Source organism: Carettochelys insculpta, chromosome 5, assembly GCF_033958435.1.
Source record: "Carettochelys insculpta isolate YL-2023 chromosome 5, ASM3395843v1, whole genome shotgun sequence".
Lineage (NCBI taxonomy): Eukaryota > Metazoa > Chordata > Testudines > Carettochelyidae > Carettochelys > Carettochelys insculpta.
This window is the reverse complement of record NC_134141.1, coordinates 691822-709260: the sequence shown is the minus strand read 5'-3', so window position 1 is coordinate 709260 and position 17439 is coordinate 691822. Positions and strand designations below refer to the sequence as shown.

Here is a 17439-nt window from a genome sequence, read left to right as displayed (position 1 = left end):
CCATGGTTTTTACATTCAACATGCTCATAAATGCTGGAGGCCTAATGGGGCTTAAAGGGCAGAGTCTGACAGCTCACAACACCCCCCTCCCACCACCACACACACAGGTAGTAGCCTCATGACCCCCTAAGGGGGCACTGACCTCAGTTTGAGAACCCCTGAATAAGTTATAGTTACATGTTGAGCAGCAGCTGGAAAGCTGGATAAACAGCTGACACCCCACTGCTGCCTGAGAGCTAACATCTGCAAGTTGCAAAGCCCAATCCAGAAATGAGCTTAGCCAGGGAAATCCCCAGATTTCAGCAGGATCGGGGATGCAGGGGAAGCCCAGCAGAAGACAATGGAGCCCAGGTCCCCAGAATCACTGGGAATTTCCCCCAGCTGAGGGAAACGGAGAGGGAGGGTTGGAAGAGACACCCCCCTCCAAGATCTGTGGTATAGTCCTGGGCGCACAGCTGCTGGGTGTTAGAGGGATGATATTTTGGAGGGAACTGAACAGATTTCCCCAGTGCTCCTATGTAGGCAAAATACCAGTGATGGGAGGTGCTGGTGCAGTGTTTTGTTTTTATTGCTCACGGAGGACATGCAGATCTAAATCATTCCACAGTGGCTGCAGTTTGACAGAAGCAATGTAAAGGAAAAAAAATTAAAATAAACCAGAAGGGTAGTATCCATTATCTGTGTGGTCATTTGCCAGAGGGACGGTCAAAACCTCTGAGATGCCTGCATCTTCTGACTTTGGCACTTCTTCAAGCTCTGTAAAATAAAATAAGAAAAGCTGTTTAATTGGGGGGTTTAGATGTTTTCCTTAGCTCCCCAGCTGCTGGAATCATGCACTCACTGGGGAAGCTTGGCTTTTATTAACAGTGCTGTCAAGCCCTCTGTGATAGGTAACAGGCCAACTAACCTACCCCTGGAGGAAAGCCAGGGATCACTACAGCTAACTGCTGATGAAGTCCAACTGGAGGAGGAGCAGGGCCCTGAAAGAAAGCTGGGAAGTTGGCTGTAGAAAGGGGGATGGGGTGGAAGTAGTCTGCATTTGTGCCTTGGGAGAAGGGAGGTGTATCTGGGTCTCTAGTCTACACTGCCTGTTCGGGAAGAGGGGGCTTGTACAGGCAAACCCAGAGAGCTGGGGGACTAGGTCAAGCTGAGAGGTAGGAAGGCAGTGAGGGCCTGAGGGAAGGCAGACCGCACAGTTCCAGGTATGGTGTCCCTGGGCGGCATCCACAGGCAGGAAGTGCTAGGGACCAGGCTGTGGAGCTCAGAGGGTTGCCTACGAGGGTTGTCTGGAGAACTCTGGTTGCTGTGGAAGGGGAGGGCTAACGCAACTGGACCAGAGGGCTGAGTCCTGAAGAAGCAGCACCCTGCATGTCAAAGAAAGAGAGAGACCGCAGGGCAAGAGGGAGTTTCAGGTCTAGAACCAGCTAATTCCCAGAGCAATCTGGAAGTGGTGCTGCTAGGGTTAGTGGGTCCTATGATACCCCGTATGCTTGTAGGTGCGTCAATTTTGGGCCCATATTTTTAAACATATGGGGAGGGTGAGCTTACATGGCAGTTGGAGATGAGGTGCTGGTCTTCGATTACAAAGACACCTCCTTTGTGTAGAAGGCTTACGTGCCCAGCCCGCAATGAGCTCTGCATGGGATGGGGAGCCTGCCCCCAAACAGTGGAGCCCTGTGCAGATGCATGGACCCTTGATGTGGCTTTGGGTCCTTGGGATCTCTGCACTCCAGTGGAGGTCAGTGGTGATGCAGGCACCCTGCACATCTCACACGAAGGCCCTAAGGGAATGGTCTCAAAGTCTGTAGGGGAGGTGGCTGTGCAGTTCCCATCAATGCCAATGGGAAATGGGCTCTCAAATCACATACCTGGTTTGGGGAACCTCAGCCCAGATCTCCACATAGCCTCAAGAATAAGCATGAACAGCCTGATGTTGACAGCGCTAAATGAGCCAGGCAGGGGCCCAGGTAATACAGGGCCCCATCATCTCTGTAGCTGTTCAGGGCACCTAAGGGGAGCACCCCAGGGCCCAGAATCTCCACACTTGCCTGCCAGGCTGCGCTGGTGATGTGTGGGTTTCTCTTGGGACTGGACTCGGGCTCCCCAGCTGCCCAGACACACAGTCCCACTACCCTGTTTGGTTCTGCCCCCTCTGCACTGTCTGTGACCTCCCTGCAGGTGGGCCCTGGACAGAGCCCTCAGCTCCCACGTACTTCGTAGTACTCTCAGCCACAGAATGGGGCCTGCCCAGGAGCTGCCACAGGGGCTGGAGCTTGGAACAGGCCAGTTCTCCAAGTGGGGTGGAGTTTGCTGTAGTTCAGTCATTGCCCTGTCCCAGTGCAGGCTGGAGGGAGGAGGAGGAGGCTCTGCTGCTGTTAGCCAGGCAAAGCCCCAGTGCGTGCGTGACTGGCTGGGCAGTGCCTCTCCTCCCCATGGGTGCAGCTAGGGGAGGGAGCTCTGGGAATGTGCTGTGATCCCAGGGGGTCTCTGATCGCTTACCCACTGGATGCAGAATGTCCTCAGCTGCGTGCCCCTCCACTGCCTCCTGCTGAGTCCCACCAGGCAGCTCGGGAGTCACAGGCAGGGTGGGCTCCTCCCCATGGGGCCCTGGGGATGCCTGGGCTTTCTCTGCTGGTTCCTTCTCCACGTCCTCTGGCTCTTCAGGCTGAGGTGCTGCCTCCGTAGCTTGCTGCCGGCCTCTTCCTCTTCCAGTGCCTCGGCCCCTCTTGGGCCCTTTGCCTTTCACCTGCTCTCTGTCAGAACATTGCAGCATTTCACACAGTGCTGGGACCTGTGGCAACTGGACTGGGCACAAAGGAGAAAGAAGCCCCCAGCTGCCAGGCACTGTCCCTGGGGGTTGGATTCCCCGTGCTCAGAGCGCTCTGTCAGTAGAACTGGACTGCTGCCTCTACCGGCAAACAATTCCTCCTGTGGCCCCAGCCAGGCCAGCAGACCTGCCCTGCTGCTGGTGTAGTTTATTCCAGCCACTCCTCCTCTTCCAGTGCACTGCACACTCAGCCCACTCCCCGCAACCTCCACACAAACTAAACTGTACTGGCTGAAGTTCAGCTCTGCTGCTGTGTCTGGCTTCATGAGGGGCTTTGGCTGGCCCAGCTCCATCAGTCACAGGTCACACCCCAGCCCCTACTGCGATGCTGGCAGAAGTCTATAGTCAGGCCTTCATGTCTCTCCCCTTTGTCTCTACGACAGGTGTGGGTAAACTCTCTATTCCAGGACAGAGCACAGCCTGGGAGAATACAGTGGGTGCTCGCCTGCCAACAGCTGGTCTCTTGTCCCTGAGCAAAACACCCCTGGGGTAAGTGAAACTTACCTCAGAACCCACTGGACAGTATCTTTCTCCTGTGCCTCTGCTTTCCTTTTCCTCAGCAGCTCTCGGTCTCTCAAGCGGCGCGTGACAGCCCCTACAACAGCAAGCCAGTTGTTAATGCAAGGTCGTGATTGAAGCCTGGCCTGTGCTAGGGCTTCCTGGTGATGACAGGGCATGACACAGTGAATCAAGCAGGAGCACCATGGGGTGGAGCTGATGTTGGAAGGGAGGAATCTGAGCCAAAGGGTGCATGATCATGTAAGTAGCAGCTGGGACACAAGTGCACCAGTGATCACATCTCTCGTGCCACAGATAACACTTTAGTGAAAGCAGGCAGGCTTTGGGCATGGGCTGGACATGCGCAGCTTCTTGGACAATAGCTCCCACAGGCAGCAGTGGGGGCTGCAACCAGAACTTTAAGAGGTTGCCTAACAGCTAGTTGGAAGCCTGCAGGCTGTTAACCCAAACCCGTTGGCTTGGCCGGGTGTTGTTCTTGCTGATCATTGGTCCCGCCATTGGCTCCCTGGACTCTGAGGCGGCCTGGACACAAGGCTTTACAGCTCTCTGGGCTGAGTCTGCTGCTGTTTGAAGGCTCATGTATTCGTTGCTCATCTGTACTGGGGTGCAGCCACATGTTCATAAATCTCCAGGTTTCTCTAATTTTACCAACACTGAGTATCCATTGTGGCCTGATGGATACATATAGAACACTAGAACTGGAAGGGACCTCGAGAGGTCATCAAGTCCAGCCCTCTGCACTCACAGCAGGACCAGGCACCATCTAGATCATCCCTGACAGATGTCAATCTAACCTGCTCTCAAATACCTCCAATGATGGGAATTCCACAACCTCCCTAGGCAATCTATTCCCGAGCTTAACCACCCTGACAGGGAGCTTTTCCTAATGTCCAGACAAAAGCTCCTTTGCTGCAATTTTAAGCCCATTGCTTCTTGTCCTGTCCTCAGAGGTTAAGGAGAATAATTTTTCCTCCTCCCCCTTGTAACAGGCATTTAGGTACTCGAAAGCTGTTATCACGTCTCCTCCCAGTCTTCTCTTTTCCAGACTAAACAAACCCAGTTCTTTCAGTCTTTCCTCATAGGTCATGTTTTCTAGAACTTTAATCATTTTTGTTGTTCTTCTCTAGGCCCTCTCCAGTTTCTCCACAGCTTTCTTGAAATGTGGAGTCCAGAATCGGACACAATATTCCAGCTGAGGCCTAATGAGCGCAGCGTACAGTATGGTCTTCATATAATGGACTAATGGGGGGGAGGGGAGTCCAGTAAAACAGAAAGTCCGTTATATTTGAGGGGTTACAGGGCGGTGGCCCCCATGCTCTGCCCTGAGTGTGGGGGCTGCCCAGGCTCCCAGCCTCCCAGACTCAGGACAGAGCATGGGGGCTGCTCAGGCTGACAGCCACCCACTGGGCGGTCCCAGCACAGGGGGTGGGTGGGGCGAGATGGAGCTGGCAGTGGTGATTTTCCCAGACACACCAGGGATCTCTTTACAGTACTGCACAATACAAGTACTCTACTTTCATTGGGGGAGTCTAGTGGTCCGTTATTACCGATGTCTGGTAAGACGAGGGCTGCTATCATGGCGGTTTACTGCTGAGCAGAAGAATGACTCTCGTGTCTTGCTCACAGCACTCCTGTTAATGCATCCCAGAATCATGTTAGCTTTTTGTTGTTTTTTGTTTGGGGTTTTGTTTGTTTCTTGTTTCATCGTACTGGTAACTCACATTTAGCTTGTCCTCCAGTGTGATTCCCTAGATCTCTTTCTACAGTACTTCTTCCTAGACAGTCATTCCCATTGTGTATGTCTGAAACTGATTGTTCTGCCCCAAGGGGAGTACTTTGCATTTGTCCTTACTGAACTTCCTCTTGCTTACCTCAGACCTTTCCTCCTGTTTGTCCATTTTGAATTATGACCCTGTGCTCTAAAGCACTGGCAACGCCTCGCAGCTTGGTATCATCTGCAGACTTTATAAGTACTCTCTCTCTTTGTCATTGTCTAAATCGTGCTGGCCTGGAACTTCTTAGACCTGCATCTTAATCTCAGCTCTGCAACTGGCTACCAGGCAGTCCTGGGGAAGTCTCTGTGAACAGTGTTCAAAGCAGAATGAAGTTCCTGCAGGACAGGTCCACCAGTAGCTATGAGCCAGGATAGTCAGGGACACAACCCATTGCCTTTGACTGCCAGGGCTGGGAGTGGGTGACAGGATGGATCACTCACTGATTGGACTGTGCAAGACGGGGCTGTCTCAGAGCTGAGGCTGCATATCTGTCCCACCATGAAACAGCCCCCCCCACTCCAGGTGAGCCCACATCAGCTGGCACAGGCCAGCTGCAGGTGTCTAACTGCAGTGCAAATGCACCCAGAGGGACTCCCTGGGATGAAGGTTGTTGGCAGCAAAAACAACACAACTCACTGCACAAAACCCCACCAACCCCTGTGTGAAGGGTTCCGGGTGCACAAGTGCTCACTGGTCTGGTGGTGTTATGGGCCTTTGTGACTTGCCCTATGTCACGTGGCCAGGCAACGGCTGAGCTGGGGACAGACTTCCAGGCTGGAATCCTAATGCCTGCTGTCAGTGGCAGAACTCCCATTGACTTCCCTGGGGCCAGGATTTGCACCCCCCAGTCCCTGAGCCCCAGCCCCAAAGCTAGCCCTGTGGTACAGGCACCTGCCCCTAGGGACTCTGAGGCCGCGTCTACACGTGCACGCTACATTGAAGTAGCGGCGCCGACTTCAAAATAGCGCCCGTCACGGCTACACGTGTTGGGCGCTATTTCGAAGTTGAAATCGAAGTTAGGTGGCGAGACGTCGAAGTCGCTAACCCCACGAGGGGATGGGAATAGCGCCTTACTTTGAAGTTGAACGTCGAAGTAGGGCACGTGTAGCCGATCCGCGTCCCGCAACATCGAAATAGCGGGGTCCGCCATGGCGGCCATCAGCTGAGGGGTTGAGAGACGCTCTCTCTCCAGCCCCTGCAGGGCTCTATGGTCACCGTGTGCAGCAGCCCTTAGCCCAGGGCTTCTGGCTGCTGCTGCGGCAGCTGGGGATCCATGCTGCATGCACAGGGTCTGCAACCAGTTGGCGGCTCTGTGGATCTTGTGTTGTTTAGTGCAACTGTGTCTGGGAGGGGCCCTTTAAGGGAGCAGCTTGCTGTTGAGTCCGCCCTGTGACCCTGTCTGCAGCTGTTCCTGGTACCCTTATTTCGATGTGTGCTACTTTGGCGTGTAGACGTTCCCTCGCAGCGCCTATTTCGATGTGGTGCTGCCCAACATCAAAGTTGAACGTCGACGTTGCCAGCCCTGGCGGACGTGTAGACGTTATTCATCGAAGTAGCCTATTTCGATGTAGCGTGCACGTGTAGACGTAGCCTGAGTCACTGAGCATGACTTGGTCTGTATGTGCAGGTCGTGGTCCTCCCTTCCTAGGCCTCAGCAGCTGTGAGCGCAAGGCACACAAGGCTCACAGCAGCGGTCCTAGCACCCCTTTGCTCTGAAACGCATCACAGTAACTATGCTGTGCAGGCAGAAAATGCATTTCTGCAACAGTCCCAACAGGGGACTGTGAGGAACGAGGCCGGTTGTGGGTAATTACACCTAGCACCTTCCAGCCAATAGCCTCAAAGTATGTTAATGCATTGAGCACCCCAAACAAGCTCTAGGAGACCTAGGAAGTGGTATTATAACTAAATTGAGAAACTGAGGCATGCAGCGGCAAAGTGGCTTGTTCACAAGGACTCCGACTGTTCTGGGAATAGCACCAGCATCTGTCTAGTGTTCTAAGCCAAGAATTTCCTCCTCTGGATCTGCAGCACCAGCTAGGAGTGAATGATGAGAAATTAACTCCAGGGATGCTTCTGTTGCATGCTTTAGATCCCATTCTGAGCTGAGCACAAGGCTGCAGCATTATCATTTTTACTGTAATGCCTGAAGGCTTACTTGTGCTGGGCACCAGAGAGACACCCAGAAAGAGACAGTCCTGTCCACAAGACACTCACAATCAGAACAGACAAGACAGGGGGTAAGTGAGAATTTACACAGTGATTCAAAATGTGTAATATAAAGTGGATAATATGCTGTAAGGGAAGCATACCACAGCTTGATAGTCCTGTACAGCAGCAGCGGCTTCCTTTAATTCTCAGCACATGCATGTTGTGAAATGTGACGTTCTTAGTATCAGAGGGGTAGCCGTGTTAGTCTGTAACTGCACAAGCAACAAGAAGTCTCGTGGCACCTTATAGACTAACATATTTTGGAGCATGAGCTTTCATGTGCAAAAACCCACTTCATCAGATGCATCTGAAGAAGCAGGTCTTTGCCTACGAAAGCTTGTGCTCCAAAATATGTGTGTCTATAAGGTGCCACAGGACTTCTCATTGTTGTGGTGTTCTTACTGTACAAAATGGCATAGTGACAACTCCACCCCCTCCAAAGGAATTATTTTAGTGACACAACATGGCACAGTGATCCATCCTGGCACCTGCCAACCAGTAAAGCAGCAGCAAAGTTGCTGAGAAGCCTGGCTCATTTGAACGGTAGAAGGCCGCTCACAGGACTGATGGAATGAATGAAATGATGGCTATTAGACCAAGATGCAGTTAGCTACACTCACATGTTGCACTTTGAAAAGGTGTAACTGAGGTGAACTCCTTATTTCTTTTAGTGAGCTAAGAGACAGTCAACTATCTGAGAAACAAACTCTGAGAAAATCGTCAAGGCCAGGGTTGGCAACCAAAATAGCAAGAGCCATTTTTTTCCAAATCGGCAAAAAACTCAGTAGTTCAAGAGCTGCAATGCATGTGAATATGAGACGGTCCTTAATAAATAACGTTAAACCAGACTTTTTGTAACCCCTATTTTAAGAACAGCACACACACACAATGATTTGCAATGTGATACATGTTTACTGCAGGACGTTCACAAACTTTTTACCTATTCTATTTCCCCACAGTTTACATATGTGTTTGTACTACTGTCTTCATGACTTTCATGGCCGAGCCTTCTCTCTCACTGGAGGATGCTAGGGAGAGTGAGTCAACATTTCAAGATTATACGTAATTTGCTATTTAGATATGAGGTGTTCATTGTTGGGCTTTTAGACATTCACTGTATCGAAAATAATCAAGATTTTTTTTTTAACTTTGTGATTATAATGTCGGGAGCCAAAAAGAAGTCCTTAAAAGCTGCATGTGGCTCTGGAGCGGCAGGTTGCAGACCCTTGTTCTAGGCTTATAATAAACCTGTGCCAGCTTTACACTCTAGCCTGCACAAATTATTTTTGATTGTCAGTGACCTCAATACCATTTTTCCCTCACTATAACAAAGTACTGAGCACAGGCTCCCTAGGGTTTGCTTGCTTTCTATTCTGCATAATCACCTTATGTTGGCATGTGAAGTCTGGAGCATAGAGTCCAACTATTGCCTGTATAGGGCCTGTTCAAACTGGAATGGCAAACTGTCTATTGCTTAAAACATTCTGGGATCACTGATTTCACTTCACACCTGATTCCAAGATTCGTGCACATGTTAAAGCAATAATTTAGCTAGATTTCACACCACATGGCAGTGTTTTGTGGTAACCACTTGCCAGACAGTGACTTCCTATTGCAAAATGCCTGTGTTCTTCAACAAAAGAACACTGATGCACAAAGACTGGCACACTCAAGTCCAGCTCAAAGAAGCATAAAATTCTCTGTAAACTTACTCAGTATTTGTACTGGTCCAGGATTCTGACTGCACTGAGAAGTGTTTCCAAATGCTTGTACCATTTGTGACAATGAGAAAAATTATCTGACTGGTAATGTATGCAAGGTAAACATCTGCTTCTTCCACACTCTGTATACTCAGCATCTACCATAGCTTATGCACATCACTTTGATTATTTGCAACTCACTAAGAACTCTAGTGCCTAGGCCTGCCAACCTTCCAAGACTAACCTGAAGCCTCCAGGAATCAGCAGCAATTCCCCAGTGACTACTGAAAGCAATGCTGGAGATTTTAATAGAATGGTTTAAGAAAATGACTTTATGTCACAGTTGGGGAGGGGGAATCTCCCAGAGTAGCTTCAGTCAGAGTTGTCAACCCTGCCAATAAGGCATTAGACTACAGCACGCTCCTGTTCCACCCTGTCATGTAAGAGGCAATAGCTTTGCAATGTTACCTGGTACAGTGTGTTCCTCTCCAGCTGGGGGAGGCTGCTGGGAAGATTCCGAGTAAGGGTGGTCCTTTTCCAGACCCTCCATTGTTCTTTGCGGGTTGTTGCTGAGGCTCTGTGTTTTAATTACAGCGCAGCTTAGCTGCGCACTAAGGGCCTCCAGGATCACTCAGGGTACATGCTGCACAAGGGGTAACTAGCGAAAACACAGCCCGCCCACTCGGCATGGCTTATCTGGCCTGGCCACTGGGCTGGTCCGGCTCTGCTCCTTATCATGTCACAAAGCTGAGGGAGCCTGAGCTCACGTCCTGTCACGCCGCTGCACAGGGTTATTAGTGTGCAGTGTGGTGCCAGGCCAGGCTCCCGAAACAGGAAGGGAAGAGATGCTGGAGCCGTTGAGTGTAGAGACCCTCCTATTTAACAGCCGCAGAGGTGGGAGGGAGGCTCAGCAGCCCCACTACTGGCTGCCATTGGACGTGGGGGGCAGGAGGACAAAGGGGCATCGCACCCAACAGAGGGCTCTTGTTTCAGGTCTAATGTATGTAGGTGGCCGCAGGCCTTCAGCAGAGGGTGAATTTCATGGCTGTGCTGCTCTGATCTCTGGGGCAGAGCTTTGCTCAAAGGGGCAGCCATTTGGGGCTGGGCATGGTCTCTGCACTGTCAGTTCTCCCCAAGCCCGCACAGGGCGTGTCCCTCCCAGTCCCTGGCCTGCATTGCCAGAGTATTGGTAACGCCCATGCAGCAGGCTCTGAGCACACCATTTTGTTCCCTCCGTGCTGCTTTTTAAGCAGTTCTGCCCCGTCACCCGTAATCAGACAGTGTCAGTCGTCCCATTTACGATATCAAGGGCATGCCAGGCTCCAGCCCAACCAAAGACTTACACATGTGCAGAACCCAGGGGAACTGCGCATGTAGTGGGGATAGCATTGCCTAGAGGATAGAGCATTAGACCAGGGCTCAGGGGGCCTGTTAGTGATCTTGGCCAAGTCACCTCCAGACTCTGTGCCTTAGTTTCCCCATTTGCAAAACGTGGAGCTTGTTAGTAACAAGCTTTGAGGGCTACTGCTGATGTGGCAGATCACTACATGCTTTGCTGAGTCTGGCCTCCGTGGTCAGCTGCCTTCACTCACGACTCATGTGGACATGAGCAAAGCTAGGGAAACTGTCCTCAGCTCTCACTTCCCTCAGTTACACAGGCACAGAGTGGCCCTAAAGCGGGCCTAGGAGACCTGCCTCCCTGTTCAGAAGGGTCCTCAAATGGAGCAGAGCAGTCCCTCTGTTGCCAGTTTCAGTGCCAGGCTGGGGTTAGGCTGAGCAGGAGCTGCATTACAGCAGTGCCCCCATGGAGTGTTAGGCCCTTACACCTGCCTACTGCTCCCACTTTCAGCAGGTGCCCAGCCAGCACAGAACTGAGGATGCACAAGGAACTATTCCCCTGGCTGTCAGACAAGGAGCCAGTGCCCAGACGCCTGATGGCCATGCCTGCAGCCCAGGAATGCACCAATACCGGGACACAAGTCGTATGACAGCCAGACTTTCTCCTGTAATATACTGAGCAGGCTATATGGCTTGTCATGATAACCTTATGGAATAAGGGGCAATACCTTCGGGGTGGTGCCTGCCAGGGGCGTGGAACTGCCAAGTGCCTCTGAATAGGTCCATAGCCCCTACCCCGCTTCCCATGCCCCGTGAGGCCATAGAGCCTCATCAGGAGTGGATAGGGCCAAGCCATGGCTCCCTGCCCTGGGGAGGGGGAGAGAATCACAGGGAGGCACTGACTGAGGGGCTGGTGCTGCATCCCTGGCCTGCACTAGCCGCCCTACCACCATGCCAGTGATGGATGCTCTGGACTTCCCTTGAGAAGCCTGATGAATGTAGCCACAACACCTTACTCGTGACAACCCTCAGAGCCATTGTCCAGTTGCTATCCCACTCTGTCTGCTGGGGTGGTGCGTGTGGCACTGTTGGTCCCCATGAGACTGGGTGCTTGGTCTGGTGAATGTGCGACCTCAGTGTAACCACTAGGGTGGCGTGGTGCATGGTGAGCGAGTTCACATGCATGTAGGTGTTTTGCTTGGATGGTCTCTCTGGGATGAGGTACACCTTGAGAGTAATGCAAGCTGGCTGGCTCAGAAAGAGCTAGGTGTCAAAGCAGCTATTGTGTCCAATTTGCCGGGAAAGCAAGCGGGCCTGATGGCAGCCTGACAGTGCTGGGAATGACCCAGTGTAGGCAGGGCCCTGTGCAGAGGAGGGGAGGGAGAACTGCAGGTTTCCTTGACAAAGGACATTGTGAAGGCCAAGTCTATAACAGGGTTCAAAAAAGAACTAGACAAGTTCATGGAGGACAGGTCCATTGACGTCTGCTAGCCAGGGTGGGCAGGGGCGGTGTCCCAGACTGTGTGTCAGAAGCTGGGAATTCGGAGACGGGGAGGGATCACTTGATCACCTGTCCTATTCATTTCCTTTGGGGCACCTGTTACTGGCCACTATCGGCAGACAGGACGCTGGTCGGGATGAACTGTTCGTCTGACCCAGCGTGGCCATTCTTATGGAAAAGCGGGCAGGAGTCCCAGGAGTTTCAAGAGGATGACTACGTGCCAGGGATTCCCAGCAGCTCCCAGCCAGGCTGTGGTGCTGCTCCAGAGGGTGCCCGGAAGGAGAGGGGAGCCCCAGCAGTGAGAAAGAGAAGTTACTCACTTGTGTAATAATGATGGTTCTTTGAGATATCCCCCTGTGGGTGCTCCATGTTGGGTGTCGGACCCGCCCCAGTGCCACAGGTCAGAGATTTTCAAGCCATAGTTAGCTGGACCACGCTTTTGGTCACGTGCATAACCGGTCCAAGCCAGTTCCTCGAAGACCACCCCAGGAGCATCTGAAAAACAAAGCAGAACTCCAAAGCAGGGAGGAATGGGTGGGTAGTGGAGCACCCACAGGGACACATCTCAAAGAACCATCATTACTACACAACAGAGTAACTTCTCTTTCTTCTTCGAGTGGTCCCCGTGGGTGCTCCATGTCAGGTGACGATACAGCAGTGACCCCCCCTTGAAGTACAGAGGCGGGTACTGGAGTTGGGTTGTTCGCCACAGAAAGCACCGCTGCCGGAAGGCGCATGTCTTTCTCCATATGACGATGTATCGCATAATGTTTAGCAAATGTATCATAGGAGGACCGCGTTGCTGCTGTGCAAATGTCCCTCAAGGAGACTCATCTGAAGAAGGCTGTTACCACTGCCCTGGTAGAATGAGCTTTGGGGGTGGAGCTGATAAGGTGGTTTTACGTAATGAATATCACATCTTAATGCAAATTGTAATAATATCCGAGATCCTTTGTGATGACAGCTCCTCACCCTTCGATCTCTGCACAGGGGATACAAATAATCTATCTGTTTTATGGAATGGTTTTGTTCTATTTATATAAAAGGCCAGAGCCCTCCTCATGTCAAGTGTGTGCAGCCTTGTTTCTCTATTCAAAGAGTGCGGCTTAGGATAGAAGGGTGGTAACATTATCGGTTCATTTATGTGGAATTCCGAGACCTTGGGAAGGAACACAGGATGTAAATGTAATATCACTGCGTTCTTAGAGGAAGTTGTATAAGATGCAATTGCCATTACTGCAACCAACTCGCTGACTCTATGGGCTGATGTTACAGTGAGAAGAAATCCTGTCTTTAAGGTAAGTAAACGAAGTGACCTGGTGGTTAGTGGTTTGAAAGGTGGTCTAGATAATGTGTCCAGTACCAGGTTCAAGCTCCATGGAGGTGCTATTAGTTTATGAGGAAGATATAAGTTCATAAGACCTTTTAGGAACCAGGTCATGATAAGATGGGCGAAAACCATCACCCCTTCTACAGTGTGTCTAAAAGCCGATATGGCTTCCAAGTGGACCTTTACGGTCAGTAGCATGAGTCCTCCTTGTTTAAGGTCCAATAAATAATCTAGAATTGTGGGTATGGGTGCCTCCAGTGGGTGTAATTGTCTGGAGGAGCACCAGGACATAAACCATTTCTATTTATAGAGGTAAGCCTTTCGTGTGGAAGTTCGTTGGCTACATATCGGTACTTCCTAGACCTGCTCAGAGCCTAAGTTCTCCAAGGCGCTGAACCAAGAGTCAACCCTGCCGTAAGACATAATGTTCAAGGTTGAGAGTGGGTCAGAGTCTCCAAATTCTGTGTAAAGTCTGGAACGATGAGGAGGGGTGTGGAGGGCAAAATGACATTCGTTGTAGCAGTGGGAACCAGTGCTGACAGTCCCACGCCGATGCTATGAGAATCAGATTGACCTTCTCTGGCCTCGCCTTTTCCAGAACTTTGTGAATGAGAACCAGAGGAGGGGAAAAGCATAGAGGAGGGGTTCTTTCCATGGTATGAGAAAAGCATCCCCTAATGAGCCTGGGCCAAGACCCGCCCTGGAACAAAAAACAAGGACATTTTCTATTGTTGTAGGTCACAAATGCGTCTATTTGAGGGAAGCCTCAAATGCAGAAGATGCGGCAGAGTGTATCCGGGCAGATCTCCCACTCATGATCCGGTGCAAATTATCTGTTCCATGGGTCTGCTGTGACGTTGCTGATGCCCGGTAAGTATGAGGCCCTCAAGATTATGCCGTTTGCCTTACACCAGTTCCACAGACGAACATCCTGTGCACACTGTGCAAGATCTGGCCCCACCTTGTCGGTTGATGTAGTACATTGTGCTAACATTGATGGTATTGATGCCAACCACTGCACCCCACATATACGGTAGGAAGTGTTTGCAAGCACTGAACAACACTCATAGCTCCCTCATGTTTATATGTAGAGCCATCTGCTGTTGTGACCAATGTCCTTGCACTGATTTGTCCCCCATATGTGCTTCCCAAGCCCATGCTGGGGGCATCTGTCATTATAAAAATGGAAGTTTGGGGCTGGTGAAAGGGAACCCCCGATAGTAGATTTTTAGGGTTCATCCACCACCACAAGGATTTTTGAACCTCTGCGGTTGGCAATACCTCTTGTGTTTTATTGGTGTATATACTGATGCTAGCCAATGCTGGAGACAGTGAAAATGCAGCCTGGCATTTTGAACCACAGATGAGATGGCCGCCATGTGACCCAGAAGCTGGAGGCAAGTTTTCACGTGTGTCGTAGGACTGGGCATCAGGATTTCCATTAGTGATTGCATTGCATGAAAATGAGGTGCTGGTAAGTACACTTTTGCCGTGATAGAACTGAGATGAGCCCCTATAAATTCTATGATCTGCGTGGGCTCGGTGGTTGATTTCTGAAAACTGATGATAAGGCCCAGAGACTGAAAGTCTTTGTGGTAATGCTTATCATATGGAGGACATCCGCAAGTGAGCAGCTCTTCAAAAGGCAATCATCTAGGTATGGAAAGATGAAAAGAGCTAGGTGATGCAGTAAGCCACTGCTACTGAGAGCATTTTTGCAAAGACTCTGGGCGCCGATGACAGGCCGAATGACAGGACTTTGTACTGAAAAAGATCTGTGCCCAGTGTGAAGCAGAGAAAATATCTGTGGGCACGGTGGATAGTTATATGAAAGTAGGTGTCTTGTAGTCGAGGGCTGCAAACCAGTCCCCATCATCCATTGTGGTAACTATAGAGGTAATGGTGACCATCTTGAAACACTGTTTGCAAAGACAACAGTTAAGAGCCCATAAGTCTAGGATGGGTCTCCACTCCCCCTGCCCCATTTTCTTCTCTGTGAGGAAGTAGCAGGAATAGAACCCTTTTCCCTTGAATTCATTGGGTACCCTCTCGATAGCCCCATGGACAGGAGGTGGTCCACTTCGCTCTTCCACAACGTCTCATGAGAGGGATCTCTGAAGAGGGACTGGCGGGGGGTTGGTGAAAGGGTGCGGAATGGAACGGTATAGCCTGCAGAAAGGATCTCCAGCACCCATTTGTCTGCAGTGGTGGTCTGCCACACCTGGTAAAATGGTCTGAGGCAGTGGTGTAACAGTGCGCTAGCTGTGTGTATTGGGTGATGAGTGTGGTGTCACCGTCCTTGACATAGTATCCAAACCTGCTGCCTTATCATTTGTGACGCAGGGTTACAGCCTTGCATGTTATGCCACCTCGGGGGTCTTTGCTGTTGTTGTTGTTGATGATGCCACGGGTCATAGCTACGTTGGTGGTATTGTGTTCGCTGAGGTTGGTAATTGTAGCGGCACTGATATAGGTCTTCCTCTTGTACGGGGGAGGTATACATACCCAGTGTTTGCAAAGTAGTTCTCAAGTCTTTACTAGAGTGTAAAACCATATCTGTAGACTTGGCAAACAATACAGACTTAACAAAGGGGAGGTCTTCCACCTTTGTTTGCAATTCTTTAGGGACGCCAGATGTTTGTAGCCAGGAGACCCATCTCATTATGACCGCAGTTGCAGTAGATCATGCAGCTGTGTCTGCAATGTCTAGAGCAATTTGGACTTCCGTATGTGAGGCAGTATATCCTTCCTGGACTATCAATTTTAATATGGGTTTCTTGTCATCAGGGAGATATTCCATTAGGGACATCAGTTTTGTATCATTATCAAAGATATGGTTGGAAAGGTGTGCAGCACAATTCATCATTCATAACAACAGAGTAGAGGATGAATAGACCTCTTGTCCGAATAGGTCTAGCCTCTTAGCATCCTTGTCTGACACTGCAGATTTACATTGAAGAGTCTATGATCTTTGTTGTGAGGACCCCACCACAAGACAGTTGGGTCGAGGGTGACTGAAGAGAAATCCCTTTCCCTTCGAGGGAACGAAGTTCTTTTTATCCACTCTCTTATTGGTTGGTGGGATGGAGGTGGGGGTCTGCCAAATATTATCTGCAGCTTCTGCAATGGCCTCATCTAACTGAATGGTTGTCTTGGATGATGTCAGAGGTCTTAGATTCTTAAGGAGCCTATGCTACTTTTCTTGTACCTCTGTGATTTGTATGCCCTGTGACTGAGCGACCCTCTTAAAGAGCTCCTGAAATTGTCTAAGATCATCAGGAGGGGACAAGTCCCCTGGACAACAGCCTCATCTGAGGATGATGAGGAAACATCTGTTTGATAGGTCTCCGTTTGTTCTTCCACAATTTCTTCTGGCTTCTCCTCTGTGGGTTCCAAGGGAGCAGGGTGCATTGGTTCTAGGCGTTCTCTTGATGAGAAGTGCCTATGCTTCTTTGAGAAGTGGAGATGTAGAATGTCTATATGAGGGACGTGACTCTGGGGATCTGTCCCTGGATCTATGAGAGTAGTGTTCTTAATAGTAGTCTTTGCGATTATATGGACGCAAATAATAATGGAAATGTGATCCCAGTGAGGAAGATCAGGAATGCGAATGTCTCCTGTAGGTATGGTGGTGGAAGGAGTAAGGTAGGTGAGACTTACTCAGTGACAGAGGAGGAGAAGGGGATATCTGGTGAGAGTATTCGTGTGACTGGTGTGGTTGTTGCGAGGTAGGAGAAGGTCTGAGCCAAGGAGAAGGAGGCCTGAGGAAGGGAGATGGAGGTGTCAGAGGCCATTCTAGTACAATTGAGTCTACAGGAGAATTATGGTATAGCAGCAACGACATGATAACTAAGTCAGGAGACGCAGATCTTTGCCCACTAAAGCTTATGCTTCAAAATACCTGGTAGTCTAGAAGGAGCCACAGGACTTCTTGTTGTTTTTTAAGTCAGGAGAAGGACTACAGTAGCGAGTTTTAGCCTGTGCCTTTCCAGGATGTTGGGCTGTAAAGGTTGAAGTGTACGTTGCCGATGGAATTGGTGCTGATATAGCTGGTACTCCACTCAGTGCCATATGCCTCAGTGCAGAGTCTGTCAGTGCAGTTTGTTTCAACGCTGTCGGCACTGACCTCAGGTCAGATGTTCTCGGTGCAGATTCCGCCAGTACCAAGATCTTTGGTGCCGTGGGCTTATGCACCGGGTCCTCTGGTGCTGCCATTGTTTTCAGTACTAGGGACGATT

General features: G+C 50.5%; 1 protein-coding gene across 5 annotated transcripts in view; it reads right to left on the bottom strand.

Moving 5' to 3' along the window:
- Positions 1-545: 545 nt before the first annotated feature.
- The window catches only part of HEMGN (hemogen), a 128730-nt gene continuing 111836 nt past the window's right edge, over positions 546-17439 (bottom strand). For 3 of the 5 annotated variants that reach the window (XR_012645599.1, XR_012645598.1, XM_074994486.1), the window contains exons 2-4: positions 3332-3422; positions 2500-2753; positions 546-756 (exon numbers count right to left, since the gene is read on the bottom strand). Coding sequence is in view for 3 of the 5 variants with exons in the window: in XM_074994486.1 (XP_074850587.1) it covers positions 647-756; positions 2500-2753; positions 3332-3422 (455 nt within the window). In the remaining 2 variants the exon portion in view is untranslated. Of the gene's footprint in view, positions 757-2499; positions 2754-3331; positions 3423-9500; positions 9734-12191; positions 12367-17439 lie in introns of those variants that run through there. The other 2 variants (XM_074994485.1, XM_074994483.1) reach the window with 2 other exon arrangements.